The sequence below is a fragment of the Halichoerus grypus genome, chromosome 7 (assembly GCF_964656455.1).
Source record: "Halichoerus grypus chromosome 7, mHalGry1.hap1.1, whole genome shotgun sequence".
Taxonomy (NCBI): domain Eukaryota; kingdom Metazoa; phylum Chordata; class Mammalia; order Carnivora; family Phocidae; genus Halichoerus; species Halichoerus grypus.
In genome coordinates this window covers 3190021-3207043 of record NC_135718.1, presented here as the reverse complement: position 1 = coordinate 3207043, position 17023 = coordinate 3190021, and the positions used below count along the sequence as shown (strand labels likewise).

The following is a 17023-nucleotide window of genomic DNA, read 5'->3' as shown; positions in this document are numbered from 1 at the left end:
GCGAAGTTTTATGGAAGTGTTTACCTTGACTTGTTTCCCTATAGTTGATCCTCACCTTTATTCAGCAGACCTCTCCTTTCCAAAATGCCATATTGTGTAATGAAGGTCTGACATTGAGACATTTTCTCAACAGGGACTTCTGAAGTCAGTTGCCTTGACTCTGGCTGACTTTGAATGTGTTATTGAGAGAATTGGGATATTAAATTGCATGTTAGAAAACCAGTCATCTTTTACCCATCTTAACTATGGCCCTGAGGTTTTCCCATTCTCGTGCTACTTTCTTTTCCCCCTAACACCTGTTTGTTTTAGGGAGCAAAGGCCCTCTCACTGATGTTTCAGTTCCTCTATGTCCCTAAAATCTTCTATCCCAGAGCAAGCCCTTGTTGGAAACCTGTGTCTTTTTCCTTAGGTGTCCTTGCAAAAATTTAATGGCACAGAGCATTTAGTCGTATGTAATGACTTTCTGCACTATCATTCTGTCGTTTGGGCACAAACATCGATTTCCCCTATCTTGGCATGTGAAGGAAGGAGTCTCATTCCTGTCTGTCTCTCCTCAGCCTGCACACACCCTCAGTGGAGCAGAGCAAGGGCACAGAGAGTCTTTGAGGGCATTGGAATGGGGCAGCTTGTAGAGAGGCCAACTCTGCAGGTTGGCCCAGCAGAGAGAGACCAGACTGTAGAGGATGCTCAGAGCAGGTGGCTGCTGCCTTGGGCCACATGAGTTATAGAGTCAGCCTCAAAGATGTTGCGGTTGACCAGATGCCCCATTCTGAAATCTGGATGTTAAGATGAGGCTTCTAAAATTCTTGTTTGTGGATCAATTCATATTTGTCCCTTCTTTTCTGGGAATGAAGAGAATTACCCTATAATGCACAGTTACCTAACCCCAAAGATCCTTTGGGGGGAAAAGTACCCATATGGGAATACCAATAATTTGATGAGACTGGTGGAAAAGACTCCTTAAAAATTGTATTTTTACAGATATTTTTCAACAAATGAACTAAATTTATTCTTATTGACAGGCTTGTAATCTACTTAAGTAACAATTTGATTAGGATTTTTTATTCCTCTTTCATGTTAGCTATTTCTTTTTTTAAACTATTTCGTTGCTAATATATAAGCATTTCATTTGTAAGAAGCTAAATTAAGCTGGGAAAGAGGAATCTACCTCTCGTGTGTGAAATGTTAGAAAGCTGCTCTGCTCCCTGCTTCAGTGGTGAAAAGCAAATGCAACACAGATATAAGGCTATTTGAACTCTTTATTTGCCACATTTACAATATTAATAACAGCGTTTCTAGAAGTTGTCACATCAAGTAAAAGATCTTCATTCCAGGCTGTCTTTTGGGGCCAAATTGAGACTGGATGCATGCATTTAATAAATTGTAGTCTCAAGTAGTCATTTTTGTAAATAATTAGTTTCAGTGAAAGAATAAGTTAGCATATTGTATGCATCTAATGTTGCAAATGTACATACAGCAAACTTTGCTATTAATCAACAGTCAAGCACCGCAAGTGGGGTCTCATACATAATGAATTGTGCTTAAGCCTCATGGGTTTCTTGATAGAAAAATAAAAGAAAACACAAGTGTAGTAAGCTTTTGAATAAAATTTAACTAGATTGCTCTGCATCCTGTAATTGTTTTGGAATCATTAGGGACCTGATAATTCATCTATAGTTTTGGGGTGTTTTTATCTTCATCTGTCAAATAGTAGAGATTTTAATGATATGTTAAAGTGTGGCTAAAATACAGTTTTCCTTTTAACAATTTGAACATTTAGGAGAGAAAATAAATAGGCTTTTTTAAGGCATTCTAGTCTGCCAAGTATACTATTTAAATTGTGTTTTTAGTATGTTTTATTGCTTATGTATTTAAGAATCATTTTCAAAAGGAAAAAAGTATATAGTTCTTATGACATATACCTTGTATTGAGGAGTTGAAAATTTACATAACATTTTCCGGGTTTGGAGGGGGTTTTAAAATACTATCATAAATTCCTCTATGGTCTTGTGTAGATTCTGACATTAATTTGAGCCCCAAATTTTGAGGGCTTAGGATGCCCATTAAAAACTGATATCCAATTTAAACAACATACCTGTGACCACCCAGAAAGTGAGTAAATTGGGGCCCAGTTAAATTTTACTGCCGCTTCCTCCTCCTATTGTTAACCTTGGGACGTGAACCATTGGTGGCCTATGATAGGATCATAAATGTAGAATCCATTTTGGGGTGTGTGATTGTGGGGGTGGACGGTATCAGGCAAGCAGCAGAATTTATGTCCATCGTTGCTCTGATCCACACTGTAAAAGCTCAGCGAGGGTGTGCAGAGCACCTGTCAGAGCTCCAGCTAGGCCTCCTGCAGGGACGGTGGAAGTGCCACCTTCCCCGCGAAGCCGTCCCCAGGACTTCTGTCTGGACCGGGCGTGGGCTCGCGTCGCTACTGATTTCCCTCCGTCGAATGGTAGCAAAGTCTCTTTGTTTCATCGAGATGGACCTGTGAAAACAGAGCCCGGAGCCCAGCACGTGCAGGTCAGTCCGTAAACCCACGTGTCAGGAGTCATGGAGCTCCTCTCTCCCTTCGAGTGCACACGTGCAGGATCACGTCTGCTGTTTGTTGTGTAAACGTCAGTATGTTGCTGGTACTCCCTTCTCCTCCTCAGTTGACTGCGGAGCGCGCCCAGGGCAGCGTGGGAAACCCACGCACTGACATGCATGTCGTTGGGACGGCACCGGACGCACAGTCACACCGCCCGCTGCCGCCCTGAGCCTCGGGAGGCTCCAGCCCTGTTGCTCGATGAGCCCCGGTCGGGAGGCCTTTGTTCTTCATCTCTGACTCGCTGCTGCTGCTGGAGGCCGATGTTTCTTAGTACCTGCATCAGCACTCTGCTTCCCTCCTTCCCCGGTCTTCCCTGCTCTAGAAGTTCAGGTACCTGCACAGATCCCATCACACCCGCGCGGTAGTATTGCTGTGAGCTGCTAGCCGGCAGGCCGGGTCACAGAGCTGCCGCTGGACGTGTCCGTTCATCAGACGGCCTGGGAGAGCCGGCATCGGGGCGGGCGTCGGGAACACGGAGCTGAGAGGCCGAGTGGAAGGTTGCGGGCACCTCCCTGCGTCTCACCTCCGCCGCCTCCTCTGCCCAGCCGTGCTGCAGACGCCGCATCAGTGCCCCTGTGGATGCGCCGCGGGCATAACGGGTCCTCGATGACGGCTTAAATAGAATCAAGCCACACAACTCAGTTGGAATAAAGAGTTTAAAATCTTTATTCAGCCCCTTCGTTTAAAAAAAATGATTTTTTTTTTGATCGTAGGTAGCATAATTTATTTCTTGTCTTCCATCCTACCACTGGAAAAAGAAAAGCATCTGAGCTTTAGCAAGAAGGTATCATTAAGTGCAGGACAAATCCATCAGACACAAACACAAGAGACTCTGCTAGAGATCTGTTAAATTAGACATAATTGTGCATTTGCCAGTGATACTTGGCAGCAGTATCCACATGTTTTAAAATCACCTCTATTGCAATTTTAAACTTTTGCTGAAAATGTGCACCTTCCTGAGGCTATGGGGTCTGGTGCTCTGCTCTGGAGTCCACACTGTGTCCTAGAGCCAGAGAAGGGGAGATTTGCTTATCTAGCTCAGCTTGGGAAATGTTTCTCATCGTAAGGGTGTCCAAAATGCTGTATGTGGCTAAGGCTCTGGACTCTTCCATCCACTGCAGGCTGTACCCCGCTATCCGTGTGTTTTCCCACGGACCGATCGCCCGGCCTTGTTAAAGGACACAGCCTGGGTCAACTCGCTGCCAGATTCCAGGTGAACTCCAAAGAATACGTGTCTTTGGAACTCTTTCCTAAGGTTGTAGCTCTGCGTGGGTGAGCCTCTAGCATCACCAGTTCATGTTCCCAAACCATAAAACTCAATTTTATCCCAGGAAGACAGAAATATTGGAAAAGTACTGGGGTCAAAAAAGAGAGGTTTTTGAATGTCTGCCCCCTGGGTGTAGCTAATGCTGCTAATCAGATGTGAGAAGCTTAGAACTTTTGGCCTGTTTTCTTACATCAAATGGGATTTAAGCCAAGTATGTGACATTTTAATGTCTTTGGGAAGTAGAATTCATTCAGAAATGAAGATTTAGTGATTCTTTACTACCAACAAAGTCTTGAGGTGCCCCCAAACCCAAATACCCAAATCTCCTGCCAAACTGAGTTTTAAAGTATTGAGCAAATTCGTAGCTTTGGGAAGACCCTGGAGGACGTGGGGTCAGGAATGTTCTTCCAGGTTTCCTCATGTCACGCCAGCCCTTGCTGTTGCAGACCCTGGGTGCGGCTTTCTGGTGGGCTGGCCAGCCTGGCTCGCTTTGCCCAGTGGGCTCCTGGTTCTGCAGCTGCCACTAGCCTGAGTCCTGTGCAATAAATGCACAATTATGTCTAATTTAACAGATCTCACCCGCTGGCTGGGCGGCACACCCGATGGCTTCCCATGCGGCAGATGGACGGCTCGGAACCTTGTCCCTTTAAACTTGGGTCCCTCCCCTTGTGCTCCTCTGCGGCTGGTGTGGTGCTGCCTCTGTCCCCTCACCTCCTAACCGAAATCCGTGTGTGGAGACAGCAGGCCGTGTTGCAGGTAGGAAGGCCAGCTTTCCCGTGAGTGCCATCTAGGCTCGTGTGTGTAACGCCGTGAGTGGGTTCTGCTCCGGGTACGCGGGTGAGGCATCCCTGCGTCACTAGAGACGTTTCAGAAGTCTGTTCTGGAGCACTCCCCCACTCTCCTGCGTCCTGATTTGAGCTGAAAGACAAAGCTGACATCTGAAACAGTTCACCGGAACATTCTTTCTCCAAGCCCCGGAAGGGACGGGGTCACGACTGCAGGGGAACATCACTCGGGGCTTTCGATCACACCGGCGTTCCCGGGGCTTCCCCTGGAGGCTGTTGTCGGGGATTGCCAGCAACTGCATGTTTCTTGAAGAAACCCTTAAACCAAACCACATAGCCTTTCGTGTTTGCTCTATTGCGGTGTGCCCAGTGCTCTCTACTGTCCTGTGTGGAAAAGCTCAGCAAAGCCAAAATCATGGGTCAGCCGCTAGCCAGCCCTCTCTTGCCAGGTTTAACAAAAGGCGGGGGCTTCCAGTGTCTCGGGATTGGCCTAGGGTGACTCTTATTGATGACGAGTGGCATCCTGGGAGATGGTCTCAGGCGGAGCGACTCTGATGTGCCCCTTACCGCATGGTCCCGGCTGACAGCAGGACAGGGCCTGCCCTCGTGTGCCCTGCGGGCCGGCCAGCCAGCTGCCGGCTCTGGGCTCCCGCGCCTGGCGCTGGCCCGCAGACGGGTGTGCGCGTCTCCGTGCTGGCTGAGCGGCAGGCTCCCTGGGAGGGCTGGGATAGGGGGCTTAAGGGAGCGTGGGCCGCGGGGCCCGTGATCACTGGGGCTTCGGGCCGGTTGGTAGGGAAGCCTGCAGAGACTCCTCGGTAATAAGCGCAGTCACTGGCGGGGCCGCACTGCCGTCACACCGCGGCTCGCGCTGGGGCGTGCGAAGCGAGGCTAGAGGAGAGGGCAGGGCAGAGGATAAATTTCGTTTTATTGTAGAAATGGAAATTTGTGTCATGGCTTTAAAAATCTGGTTTTATGTGTGTGTTTAACGCCATTCATTTTAAATGTAGTATCATAAATCCTTGCTTCAGAAGCAAAGCTGTTTAATTACATTTCACCCATGAATAGTTACCTAATGCCAATAGAGAAAGAGTTAAAAAGGAGACCTACAGAGTAAATCAGAGGTTGAGATCTTTAGCACAAGCATAAAAAATCAATTTAAGATGAATTTTACTACTATAAAAATTCTTCAAATATCCTTTTAAGAGTGGGAAATGCAAGTAGGGACACAGCTCCCGTTCTAGTCCCTTAGCCACGTGGAGGACGTGGCTACCAGCCTGGTCAGTGCCTCCGAAACCCAGACGCCCCTATTCCACTCGGGCCTCTGAGGAGGGAGCTGTAAGTCTTGGAGCAAAGCGGGTCGCTAGTGGGTACTAAAGCCCCCGCCGCTCGGTTTAAGATGCCCCGTCTCCCGTGGTGTGTGTCCCTTGGCCCAAGGAGGCACATTCACCATCTGCGTGACGGCCAAGCACAGCCCGCAAGCTCTGATCACCATCTGTAGCCTGCTGCAGGGTGCGTGTGGGTCAGCGTGGGCTCTCGAGGCAGTCCCTGTCCCTCTCCTGCCTCCTCGGGAGGGCGGTCTCCCGTGGGCTGAGGGTGGGGACATCGGCACCTTAGCTCTGTTCATGTCCTGTTTGGGCAGACATCACGTGCAGACTGCTGCCTGCACAGGCGGGCGGCCTTGGCCTTGCTTCATGGGAAGGGAGCCCTGTCTCACCTAGCACACCACCCCCTCTCCCCCCACCCCCACGAGCGGGATGGCAAAGCACATGACAGGCTTCCCCATCTTTATTCTCCAGTATCATCAGGGCATATTTATTCAGTACGGACGGAACAGTGCAAGAACAGAGGGACTAGAATTTCTCTCTGAAGTTGAATAACGTTTAAGCCAGGCATGGGAAATTCGACTCCTTCCCTGACCAGATGTCCTGATGGAACGAGGAATCAGGGCAGGGACGAGATGCATTTGCACCCCCAGCAATGTCTCTGCCCCGCTGGCTCCGTGGAAGGAGCATGTCCCGTGGGGCCCTTCTGTGGCTTTGGGGTCCACGCCTACCAAGGGCCTGTCCACGTTGAGTTCCCACTGCAGAGATCTCACAAAGGTGGCAGCTGGGCCGAGGCTTGGGCCTGCTCTGTCTGGTCGTGAGTTGGCAGGATGGGCAGCTTGTGTCTGTTGTCCCTCTCTGCCTGGACGCTTTGGTGGGCTCGTTTCTTTTACCTGTCACTTTCCTGTTCCTTCCTTATCACTGTCCACGTGCAAGTGCTTAGAACACCCCCCGCCCTCCCCCACCAATCCACTTTCTGTTCTACCATAGAAAAACAGTAGAAAGGGCATTTCTGTGCATCCCATCCAAGGAAGCTTATTTCTGGAAAGATCCAGGGACCTCAATGGAGACTCGCATTTCCACAGAACGCTGTGCCAGAGAGACTTGGACTCCAGCACAGGATTCTTTCTGTAAGACCTGCTTCGAGGTCTTCAGTTGTTCTCTGTGCTGTGAAGTGCACAGGCTTCTGGATCTGCAACAGCCTGTGCATGCTCCTGGGGGCCTCAGTCACCCTGATGTCCCCGTGCTGGGCCACATAGCCAAGCAGTGGTGGCCTCCCCACTCAGACCCTCACAGGGTGGTGGGTACGAGGCGACACAGGCAGCCTATAGTTTGGTGCGCATGCGCACCCATCCTTAACACCCAGAGAGTGAGGTATGGAGGGTCAGGAAGAGCCGCTTGCAGCTGCCCTACCCCAAAGCTTCAGTATCTGAGAATACTAGACAGACTCTGCCCTCCAGGCCCAGAAAGTGGCTAGGAAGCCTACCACCTGTCCAGGGCCTTGGAAGGGAAGGAAGGAAAGTCAGCTGAAGAAATCAGACTTGGTGCCAGCGCTTTTGTGGGTGTGGGGTTCTAGGAAATTGAAATAAAAATTGGATCCATCATAAAACTGTAGGGCTCAGAAGCAGGGATGTTTCCTCATTCCAGCAGAGCAGATCCCCAGAGACTCGGTACCTGCTGAAGGTAAGTCAGCTCTGTGAGAGGCCGCTACCAGATCCCACAGATGGAGGAATTAGACCCTGAGGGCAAGGAACAAACTGAATCGAGTCTAAAGTATGTTGGTTTAAACTTAAGGAGATAAAAGGAAGAAGTGACCATAAGGAATGAACAGAGGAATTTGAAAAAAAAAAAAAAAAAACCAGAAGCCAGAGCTGAGTGGCTGACCTTAGCCTCGCGGAAGGACCTACACACAGATTAGACACTTGAAGCATGAGACTCCATGGACCGAAAGCAAACTGCAAGGAAATCCCCCAGAATCCAGCCCCAATCGGTAGAAAATCCCGAACATGCTATTCTGTTGAAATTGAGTGGGAGGGGCGGGGTGATCAAAATGCAGGTTGATTACTTTGGTAGTATTTCTGGAAGATATTTTTGATAAGGTGTGATTTTACAGATGAACGATAGAGGCTCGCGTGCACCTGTTAGCCTTGCAGAGGGGCAGCCACGCGCTCACTGGGCTGGCTTCTGCGCTTGCCGTCCCAGCGCTGTCACATCCTGCTTCACCGGACTGCAGACGTTCAGAGCCCCAAGTAGCAAAGCCTGTGTACTAGGATGTTCCTCCTGGAATCGCCTCTTGTTTTCAAAGAGGAGCTGTGTTTCTTAGAGCTAAAGGTGGAAACGTGGCTGGAAGGCACCTGCCCACCGCTGCGCGGCCGTGGGTACACATACCCGGGAAACTGCCATGTGGGCACAGTAACGTTTGTCTGCTTTTCGCTTGTGTGGACTCAGGGCCTGAGGTTTATTACCATCCTGTTACCACTTTTGCAGACCCCAGGAGGCCCCCACTCTTCCTGAGCTGCTCGTCCATCCAGAGGAAATGACGGAGCCCCTGGTGCAGTGCGTGGCCTGGCTGGATGCCTATTTCCATGAGCCCGAGGTCCTCCCAGGCCTCCCCTTGCCTGCGATTCACCATCCCATTTTCCAGCGAGGTCAGTAACTCCGCCGCCTCATAGGGTTTCGCTCAGGGAGCTTGACTGATTAACTATCACTTACATCACAGCCCATTTTATCGACTCTACTGACTTGGTATTTTTACATCATCTAAACAGAGACAGCATGTGGCCACGCTATAAGGACAAGAGTTCACGATCTCCACCCATTCCAAATGCTTGTGTTAGTTTTGGCACGTGGTCACGTAATTCTTGGCAAAGGCAGTAAAAATGATGCATGCAGATCGACTCTTGACTCTTGCTGGCTGAAAGGTTTAAATAGGAACACATCTGAATAGCAGTGAATTTTTCAATAAGCTTATTGTTAACTTAAACTATCTGCTTGCCAACAGCACAGAAAATGAGGCTTGTACATGGACAATTAGCCACTTCCATAAACTCGGCTGGTGAGATTTACATCAGAGTGGGTAGCAGCATTGGGTCGTCTCGGATAAGTTTTCAATCTAATTTCTCAAACTTGCCATAGTTAGATACTGTGTTCTTAAACATGATTGAGAACTTACTGCCTAAATGTAGCAGGCTTAAGGCCATGGTCTGTGGTCACCAAAAAACATTTTCCCAGATGCTTCTTTTTAAGTTCTTGTTTGGACCTTAATTATGGCAACTAAAATTATTCTAGGCACATACCAGGGGTTTATTTTGCATAGTGATTTTTTTATACTCATTTTAAGATAAATGCATGTGTATGTGTACACAAATATGTATAGATGTATTCACACATGTACTCAAGGGAAAATACTACCCTGAGATTTTAGATAAGGTAAATTTAGAGGCGCCTGGGTGGCTCAGTTGGTTGAGCGTCTGACTCTTGGTTTCAGCTCAGGTCGTGATCTCGGGGCTATGAGATCGAGCCCCGCATTAGGCTCCACACTCAATGTGGAGTCTGCTTGAGGTTCTCCCTCTCTCTCCCTCTGCCCCTCTACCCCTCCCTCTAAAATAAGTATATCTTTAAAGTAAATTTAAAGCAATCTTGAATTTCAAGACAGAGTATCCTAAATAAGTTTAATGGCATTCTAGTAGCTGCTATGATTTTCAGCAAAAAGAAACTTGAAAGTGGAGTAGGATTTTCAGGGGCAGTGGCTAGAGAAGCTCCTGGAAAGTTGAGCTAATACCTGCGTTGACTAACAAGGTCAGACAAGTGAACAGATAGTAAGTACCCTGAGCATTTTCGCACATAATGAACTGAAACAGTACAAGTGTAATGACCAGGGTCCCTTATGAGCCCCCTGTGTCATTCAGAACGGCCTCTGGGAGGGCTGTGGGAGCTCCAGTGGGCCTCGGCATGTCGCTGGGCACACGTCACGTCCTGGATGGGCCCATGGGGCCACCGCCACTCTCCAGGGGCATGAACCAGCCGGCTGCATGGAGGCTGCGGGGAGCTCGGCATGACCTCCATGTGCTGCACGGGCTGAGGAACTCAGGTGTGGCTTTGCTTCTGAAGTTGGGGCTTGGGAATCCTGGTGCTCTGAACTCTGCCGTCCACGGTCATCACTTGGAGAGAACTGTGCCGCTAGGAGCAAGAAAGAATTGCGCGACTGGCTTTCCTCTCTTGCAGGCTATTGAATAGGGAGCAGAAATTTAAGGTTTTGAAATTTTCAGGACAGAAAAATTAGAAAACCAAGGCAGGAGGTATCTGTATGATCGAAGGGGGAGGTGGGAAGTGAGCTTATAAAATCCTGTCCTCGGTGTTTGAAGAGGGCTGGGACTGGCCACACTGACCCTGCCTCCCTGGCGCTGGGCCTGAGCCAGCCCGTCTCCTCGTCCAGCCCCCATGGTCAGCGTGGGTGACCGGAACGCACCAGAAGCAGCTGCTGGGGTAAGGATGGGGGCCATCCAGCCCCAGCTAGAAGCTCTTCCCTGTTGGACAAGACCCACAGTGCTGGCGGGTGCTTCCAACTGGGGCCAGGTCCTTATAGCCAGGTTTAGGGGAGACAGCCTCCAGCACCTCCTCGGGACAGGGTCCCCTGGGCCAGCCCCGCCTCCTGACACTTAGTGGTTGCCGCCGGCCAGGGTTTCCCACGCCTTAGCATGTGCAAGCCAGGTTTTTCTAATTTAGCTCAATCAGTTACTCCCAGGCAGGGACCAGGTGTGGGGATTTTACAGTTTAAGAAGGGAGGTGGTGGATGGTTATAATACATTTGCTAACACGGAGTTAATTGGCACTAACCCCCAGATGTGGTAACACCCCTCTCTATCCAGTGGTGGTTGGCTTTGCTCTGTTTCTACTTTGTATCTTGTAGCACAGTGAAATCATGGTGAGTGGGCAAGTCCCATGCAAGGAAAATCCTCCGGCAGCCTCAGAGACCTCTAGACACTGCATTAACATAAAGAAATAAACCTTCACACAATGCGAGGCGTGGGTACGTTTTAATGTGGAATAAATGTTTTTTTTAATAAATTCTATTTTCTGTGCATCTTAATTTTGGGGCACATTTAACATGCTTTTGCGTATCATGTTTTCAGCATGGTCTTGCCTGAGATTTAGACCAGGTCTGCCTATTTTAACTTGTTCTAAAAACGTAATCCTGACAGAGCTCACCGTTGAGCTCCAGCACCTTAACCTGCTCGTCCTCAGGCACGGGCCTGTGTACTGGCGGCCCCCAGGGGCCAGGCCCCCACTGCATTCCGTGGGCCCCTCTTGTCTGTGGGCAAGACCGCTTCACCATTTCAGGATCTTCCATGAGATGAGCACCCTTTTCACCATTGGTTCATTTTTTAAGGCTGGTCACACACGCGTGCTGAGGTAAACCATGTGAAATTACAGTTTTTGTTAGGTTAAAAAACTTAACAAATACTAGAAATTTCACATAGTTCAATTTCTTATCTTGGAAATTCTCCCAAGTTTGATGAGTAACAAGTTAATTGCCTGGGTTTTTTGGCCAAGGAGCCGTGAAGCTGTCTTTCGTGACCACAGGTCTGGAAGTGTGTGTGGCCGCCTTTTTCTGGAGCCACTAAGGATAGGGCTCCTCCGAGGGAAAAAGGCTGCAGTTACTGGGAGTGAGGTTTAGCGTGCTGCTCAGGAGATTACAAGAAAAGTGGGTGTTGAATAAGATGTGTTTTAATTTTCTTGTGAGATTGTGTTTCTGGTGGAGGGCATTTTCTAAGAAAAAATTGTTGTGTGTTGTTTTTAGAGTTTAGGGGGGGTTTTGCTTTTTCCTAATCTGCTTTATTAAAGTATCAACAGGACCATTTGTTGTAACCAGTCTGATGGAGAAACAGCAGTCTTGGGCACAATGAGGCATTTTAGGGAGGTCAGGTGCCCCCCCATGAAGTCTTTGCAGAGGTCAGCATTATTTTGAATTCATTTTTCTCCAAGAAATAGTTACTGAATGAAGCCATTGGTCTTGAAATCTTAACGTTTCTTTTATAATGATATTGTTTGTCGGGCTCCATGCTCAGCGGGAAGCCTGCTTCTCCCTCTCCCACTCCCCCTGCTTGTGTTCCCTCTCTCGCTGTGTCTCTTGCTGTCAAATAAATTAAAAAAAAAAAAAAAAAAATCTTAAAAAAAAAAAAGGGGGCGCCTGGGTGGCTCAGTCGTTAAGCGTCTGCCTTCGGCTCAGGTCATGATCCCAGGGTCCTGGGATCGAGCCCCGCATCGGGCTCCCTGCTCAGCGGGAAGCCTGCTTCTCCCTCTCCCACTCCCCCTGCTTGTGTTCCCTCTCTCGCTGTGTCTCTCGCTGTCAAATAAATTAAAAAAAAAAAAAAAAAATCTTATAATGATATTGTTTGAAGTTCTTTCCTGTTAATATTTTCTAACTTTATATTTACTTATTAAAAGTAACGTTGCTTCATTGTATAAATATGCATGTTCATGTCGCCTTCGTAGTCCGTGGCAAAGCAGGTAAAAAGATAAAAGTAGCACTTTGCCAGAAGCGCAATTTCACAGAGTTCGGGAAAAGCCAGACCTGGGGGAAACTGAGACCAGCTTTCAGATTCAGGATGTGTGCACACGCTTTCCTCCCCTTCTCCACTCCTCTGCCTGTCGAGGTGCTTGGGGCAGGGTGCCTGGGCCCCTGCGCCTGCTCTGCCAGGCTGGGGTGGGCGCTTCTTCCCCGGATGGCCCCCCAGGAGGCAGCCCCGCAGTGCAAGCCCCGCAGTGTGTGTGGCCTTGTGAGCCTGGCAGGTGGGTGCAGACGGCGGTGGGCCCCAGCTGCTCCTTCCACTGTCTTCTCACAGATGATGGTTTTCAACAGATGAGTTCTGAGTTTTCTTTTCAAAGTGACTGCAATGTTCCCTTTTAAATGAAATGTTTAACACTTTAGTAATTCCTCCGTCACAGCTATTAGCTTGTAGCTGTGAATCCGGGTGCATGACAGTAGTAAGATCGGCATTTGTTCATCCTGCTGGCGAGTATTCCAAAGCCTCAGAAAGGATTCTCGTATTTGTGTATCTCTGTTGAACACCCTCTTTCCAAAGGGCCTCTCCTGAAAGCCCTGCCAGAGAGTTACGGGAAAGGCCCTTCCAGGGTGGATGAATGAACTTCCCCCCTGCCCCCACCCTGTGTCCTGGAAGACAGTCCCACCATGCCGTGTGCTTCCAGGGGAAGCTGTGGGAGTCCCGGAAGGCGGTTGGACCACGAGGAAGTGAACAGCATCATTACCTCAGGTCCTCACCAGAGACGGCCCTTTAACATTAAAACTCCCTCTCGGAGAGCCAAGCCAGGGCTAATCGTGCCAGCCCCCCTTGGCCCCCACCCCCCAGCCTTCACGGGGCACAGGTCTTCTGCCCGCCCAGCTGCCGCTCACCCCGGGCCGCTGCCTCCCCAGGAAAGGAGGCACCGAGCCCTCCTCCTGTCAGGGTCCTGTGGCTGGTTTGGGTGATCGTCACGTGTGCACCTATAAGTCCCGAGTCCAGCCTGAGCCTGAGCCTGAGCCTGAGCTCCTCTGCAGTGCGTGCAGCAGAGATGGGGCTTTTCCTTGGCCGCCCCTTCATGTCCACAGCAGGAGGCGGCTCTGTGCGTTCACCAGGTTCCTGCTGATACTCTTCCCTGCACTTGAAAAAAAATCGAATCTAAAGAGAGGCTAATAGCTAGAGCAAGGAATGGTATTTACAGCTTCTGGTTGGTGGCTCTCACAGTTCTCCCGCATTGGCAATGAGGCCGTATAGAAGTTGTTGGCCTTGCTATGGTATTACCTATTCTGTAAACCTTCCGATGCCCATTTATTGATTAGAACAAGCTAACAACACTGCACTTAAATTAAGTGGGAAAGAAAGCTGGTGAAAATGTACTTTCAACCCTAGGGCTGCCACACTGCTTTTTGGGGAGCAGCAGACGTAGAAATGGGGCTCAAGGCCCTCTGAGGCCAACGCTGGGAAAGGTGCGGATCAACAGCCAGAGAGGAGGTGGCAGGCGTGAGGGTCAAGGTGCCGGGAACATGGTCAGGTGTCCGAAATCAGGAGCAGCCCCTCCTGCCATGGGGAGTCGAGCCCAGCCCCTAACTGTGCATGTGGTTTCGAGCCGGGGCGGGGGGGGGGGGGGCGCGGCTGGGGAAGGTCAGGGGTGTGTTTAAGAACAAAGGTGGGACTGCTATTCAACATAGTATTAGAAGTCCTAGCCACAGCAATCAGACAACAAAAAGAAATAAAAGGCATCCAAATCGGCAAAGAAGAAGTCGAACTCTCACTCTTTGCAGATGATATGATACTTTATGTGGAAAACCCAAAAGACTGCACCCCAAAACTGCTAGAACTCATGCAGGAATTCAGTCAAGTGGCAGGATATAAAATCAATGCACAGAAATCAGTGGCATTCCTATACACCAACAACAAGACAGAAGAAAGAGAAATTAAGGAGTCGATCCCATTTACAGTTGCACCCAAAACCATAAGATACCTGGAAATAAATCTAACCAAAGAGGCAAAGAATCTGTACTCAGAAAACTATAAAATACTCATGAAAGAAATTGAGGAAGACACAAAGAAATGGAAAAACGTTCCATGCTCATGGATTAGAAGGACAAATATTGTGAAGATGTCAATGCTACCTAGAGCAATCTACACATTCAATGCAATCCCCATCAAAATACCATCCACTTTCTTCAAAGAAATGGAACAAATAATCCTAAAATTTGTATGGAACCAGAAAAGACCCCGCATAGCCAGAGGAATGTTGAAAAAGAAAAGCAAATCTGGCGGCATCACAATTCCGGACTCCCAGCTCTATTACAAAGCTAACATCATCAAGACAGTATGGTACTGGCACAAAAACAGACACATAGATCGATGGAACAGAATAGAGAGCCCAGAAATGGACCCTCAACTCTATGGTCAAGTAATCTTTGACAGAGCAGGAAAGAATGTCCAATGGGAAAAAGACAGTCTCTTCAACAAATGGTGTTGGGAAAATGGGACAGCCACATGCAGAAGAATGAAACTGGACCATTTCCTTACACCACACACAAAAATAGACTCCAAATGGTTGAAAGACCTCAGTGTGAGACAGGAGTCCATCAAAATCCTAAAGGAGAACACAGGCAGCAACCTCTTCGACCTCAGCCGCAGCAACTTCTTCCTAGAAACATCGCCAAAGGGAAGGGAAGCAAGGGCAAAAATGAACTATTGGGACTTCATCAAGATAAAAAGCTTTTGCACAGCAAAAGAAACAGTCAACAAAACCAAAAGACAACCGACAGAATGGGAGAAATATTTGCAAATGACGTATCAGATAAAGGGCTAGTATCCAAAATCTACAAAGAACTTATCAAACTCAACACCCAAAGAACAAAGAATCCAATCAAGAAATGGGCAGAAGACATGAACAGACATTTTTCCAAAGAAGACATCCAAATGGCCAACAGACACATGAAAAAGTGCTCAACATCGCTTGGCATCAGGGAAATCCAAATCAAAACCTCAATGAGATACCACCTCATACCAGTCAGAATGGCTAAAATTAACAAGTCAGGAAATGACAGAGGTTGGTGGGGATGTGGAGAAAGGGGAACCCTCCTACACTGTTGGTGGGAATGCAAGCTGGTGCAACCACTCTGGAAAACAGTATGGAGGTTCCTCAAAAAGTTGAAGATAGAGCTACCCTACGATCCAGCAATTGCACTACTGGGTATTTACCGCAAAGATACAAACGTAGGGCTCCGAAGGGGTACGTGCACCCTGATGTTTATAGCAGCAATGTCCTCAATAGCCAAACTGGAAAGAGCCAAGATGTCCATCGACAGATGAATGGATAAAGAAGATGTGGTATATATATACAATGGAATGTTATGCAGCCATCCAAAGGAATGAGATCTTGCCATTTGCAACGACGTGGATGGAACTGGAGGGTATTATGCTGAGCGAAATAAGTCAATCAGAGAAAGACATGTATCATATGATCTCACTGATATGAGGAATTCTTAATCTCAGGAAACAAACTGAGGGTTGCTGGAGTGGGGGTTGGGGTGGAAGGGATGGGGTGGCTGGGTGATAGACATTGGGGAGGGTATGTGCTATGGTAAGCGCTGTGAATTGTGCAAGACTGTTGAATCACAGATCTGTACTTCTGAAACAAATAATACATTATATGTTAAGAAAAAAAAGATAGCAGGAGGGGAAGAATGAAGGGGGGGAAATCGGAGGGGGAGATGAACCGTGAGAGACTATGGACTCTGAAAAACAAACTGAAGGTTCTAGAGGGGAGGGGGGTGGGAGGATGGGTTAGCCTGGCGATGGGTATTAAAGAGGGCACGCCCTGCATGAAGCACTGGGTGTTATACGCAAACAATGAATCATGGAACACTACATCTAAAACTAATGATGTAATGTATGGTGATTAACATAACAATAAAAAAATTAAAAAAAAAAAGAACAAAGGTGGGCGCGAACGCTGAACTCAGATGGTGTACAGGGTGTGGAGTGAGTCCTGGAGCTGACCGAGGTGGTGCGTGTGCCGTCTTCCTCATCGGGGACATTTACTTGCCTCCCTGCTCTCAGGGCCTGATGAATGGTCCCCGTGAAGCCCTCCTCGAGGCACCAGAAGGCCTTTTCCGAGCCTTGCAGAGGGAGCACTGCTTTCTCCAGACAGCCCCTTCTGTCTGGCCGCGAGACCTCGTGCTCACGGGAACCGGCAGCTGATGCACGTCCCTCTCCTGGCGGGACAGAAGCACCCCTTTGTGGGCTGCCCGGCCCCAGCCGACGTTCAAATATGGGCATTGCTTCCAGCTCCTCGGCAGAATCAGTGTTAGAGTACCAGAATTCTGTGTCCCACGGTGAGGCTTTCTCTGGAGCAAGGGCCCTCAGCCTGAGCAGAAAGCCACAGAGCCCTGAGGGGTGGTGGCTCCGTGGGCTCCGTGGCCACTGCCCTGGTTGGTTCTGGTTCCATCTGGGGGAGGCAGGGGCTGGCAAAGCCAGCTCAGAAACAATCCGTCTACTTCACCCTTAGCTCTTCA

The 17023-nt window shown here is 48.8% G+C and overlaps 1 protein-coding gene across 1 annotated transcript in view; it reads left to right on the top strand.

The window, feature by feature from the left end:
• The window catches only part of MGMT (O-6-methylguanine-DNA methyltransferase), a 295849-nt gene that overhangs the window by 230414 nt on the left and 48412 nt on the right, over positions 1-17023 (top strand). Inside the window, exon 3 of the mRNA XM_036120719.2 lies at positions 8458-8618. Coding sequence (XP_035976612.2) covers positions 8458-8618 — 161 coding nt within the window. The remainder of the gene's footprint in view (positions 1-8457; positions 8619-17023) is intronic.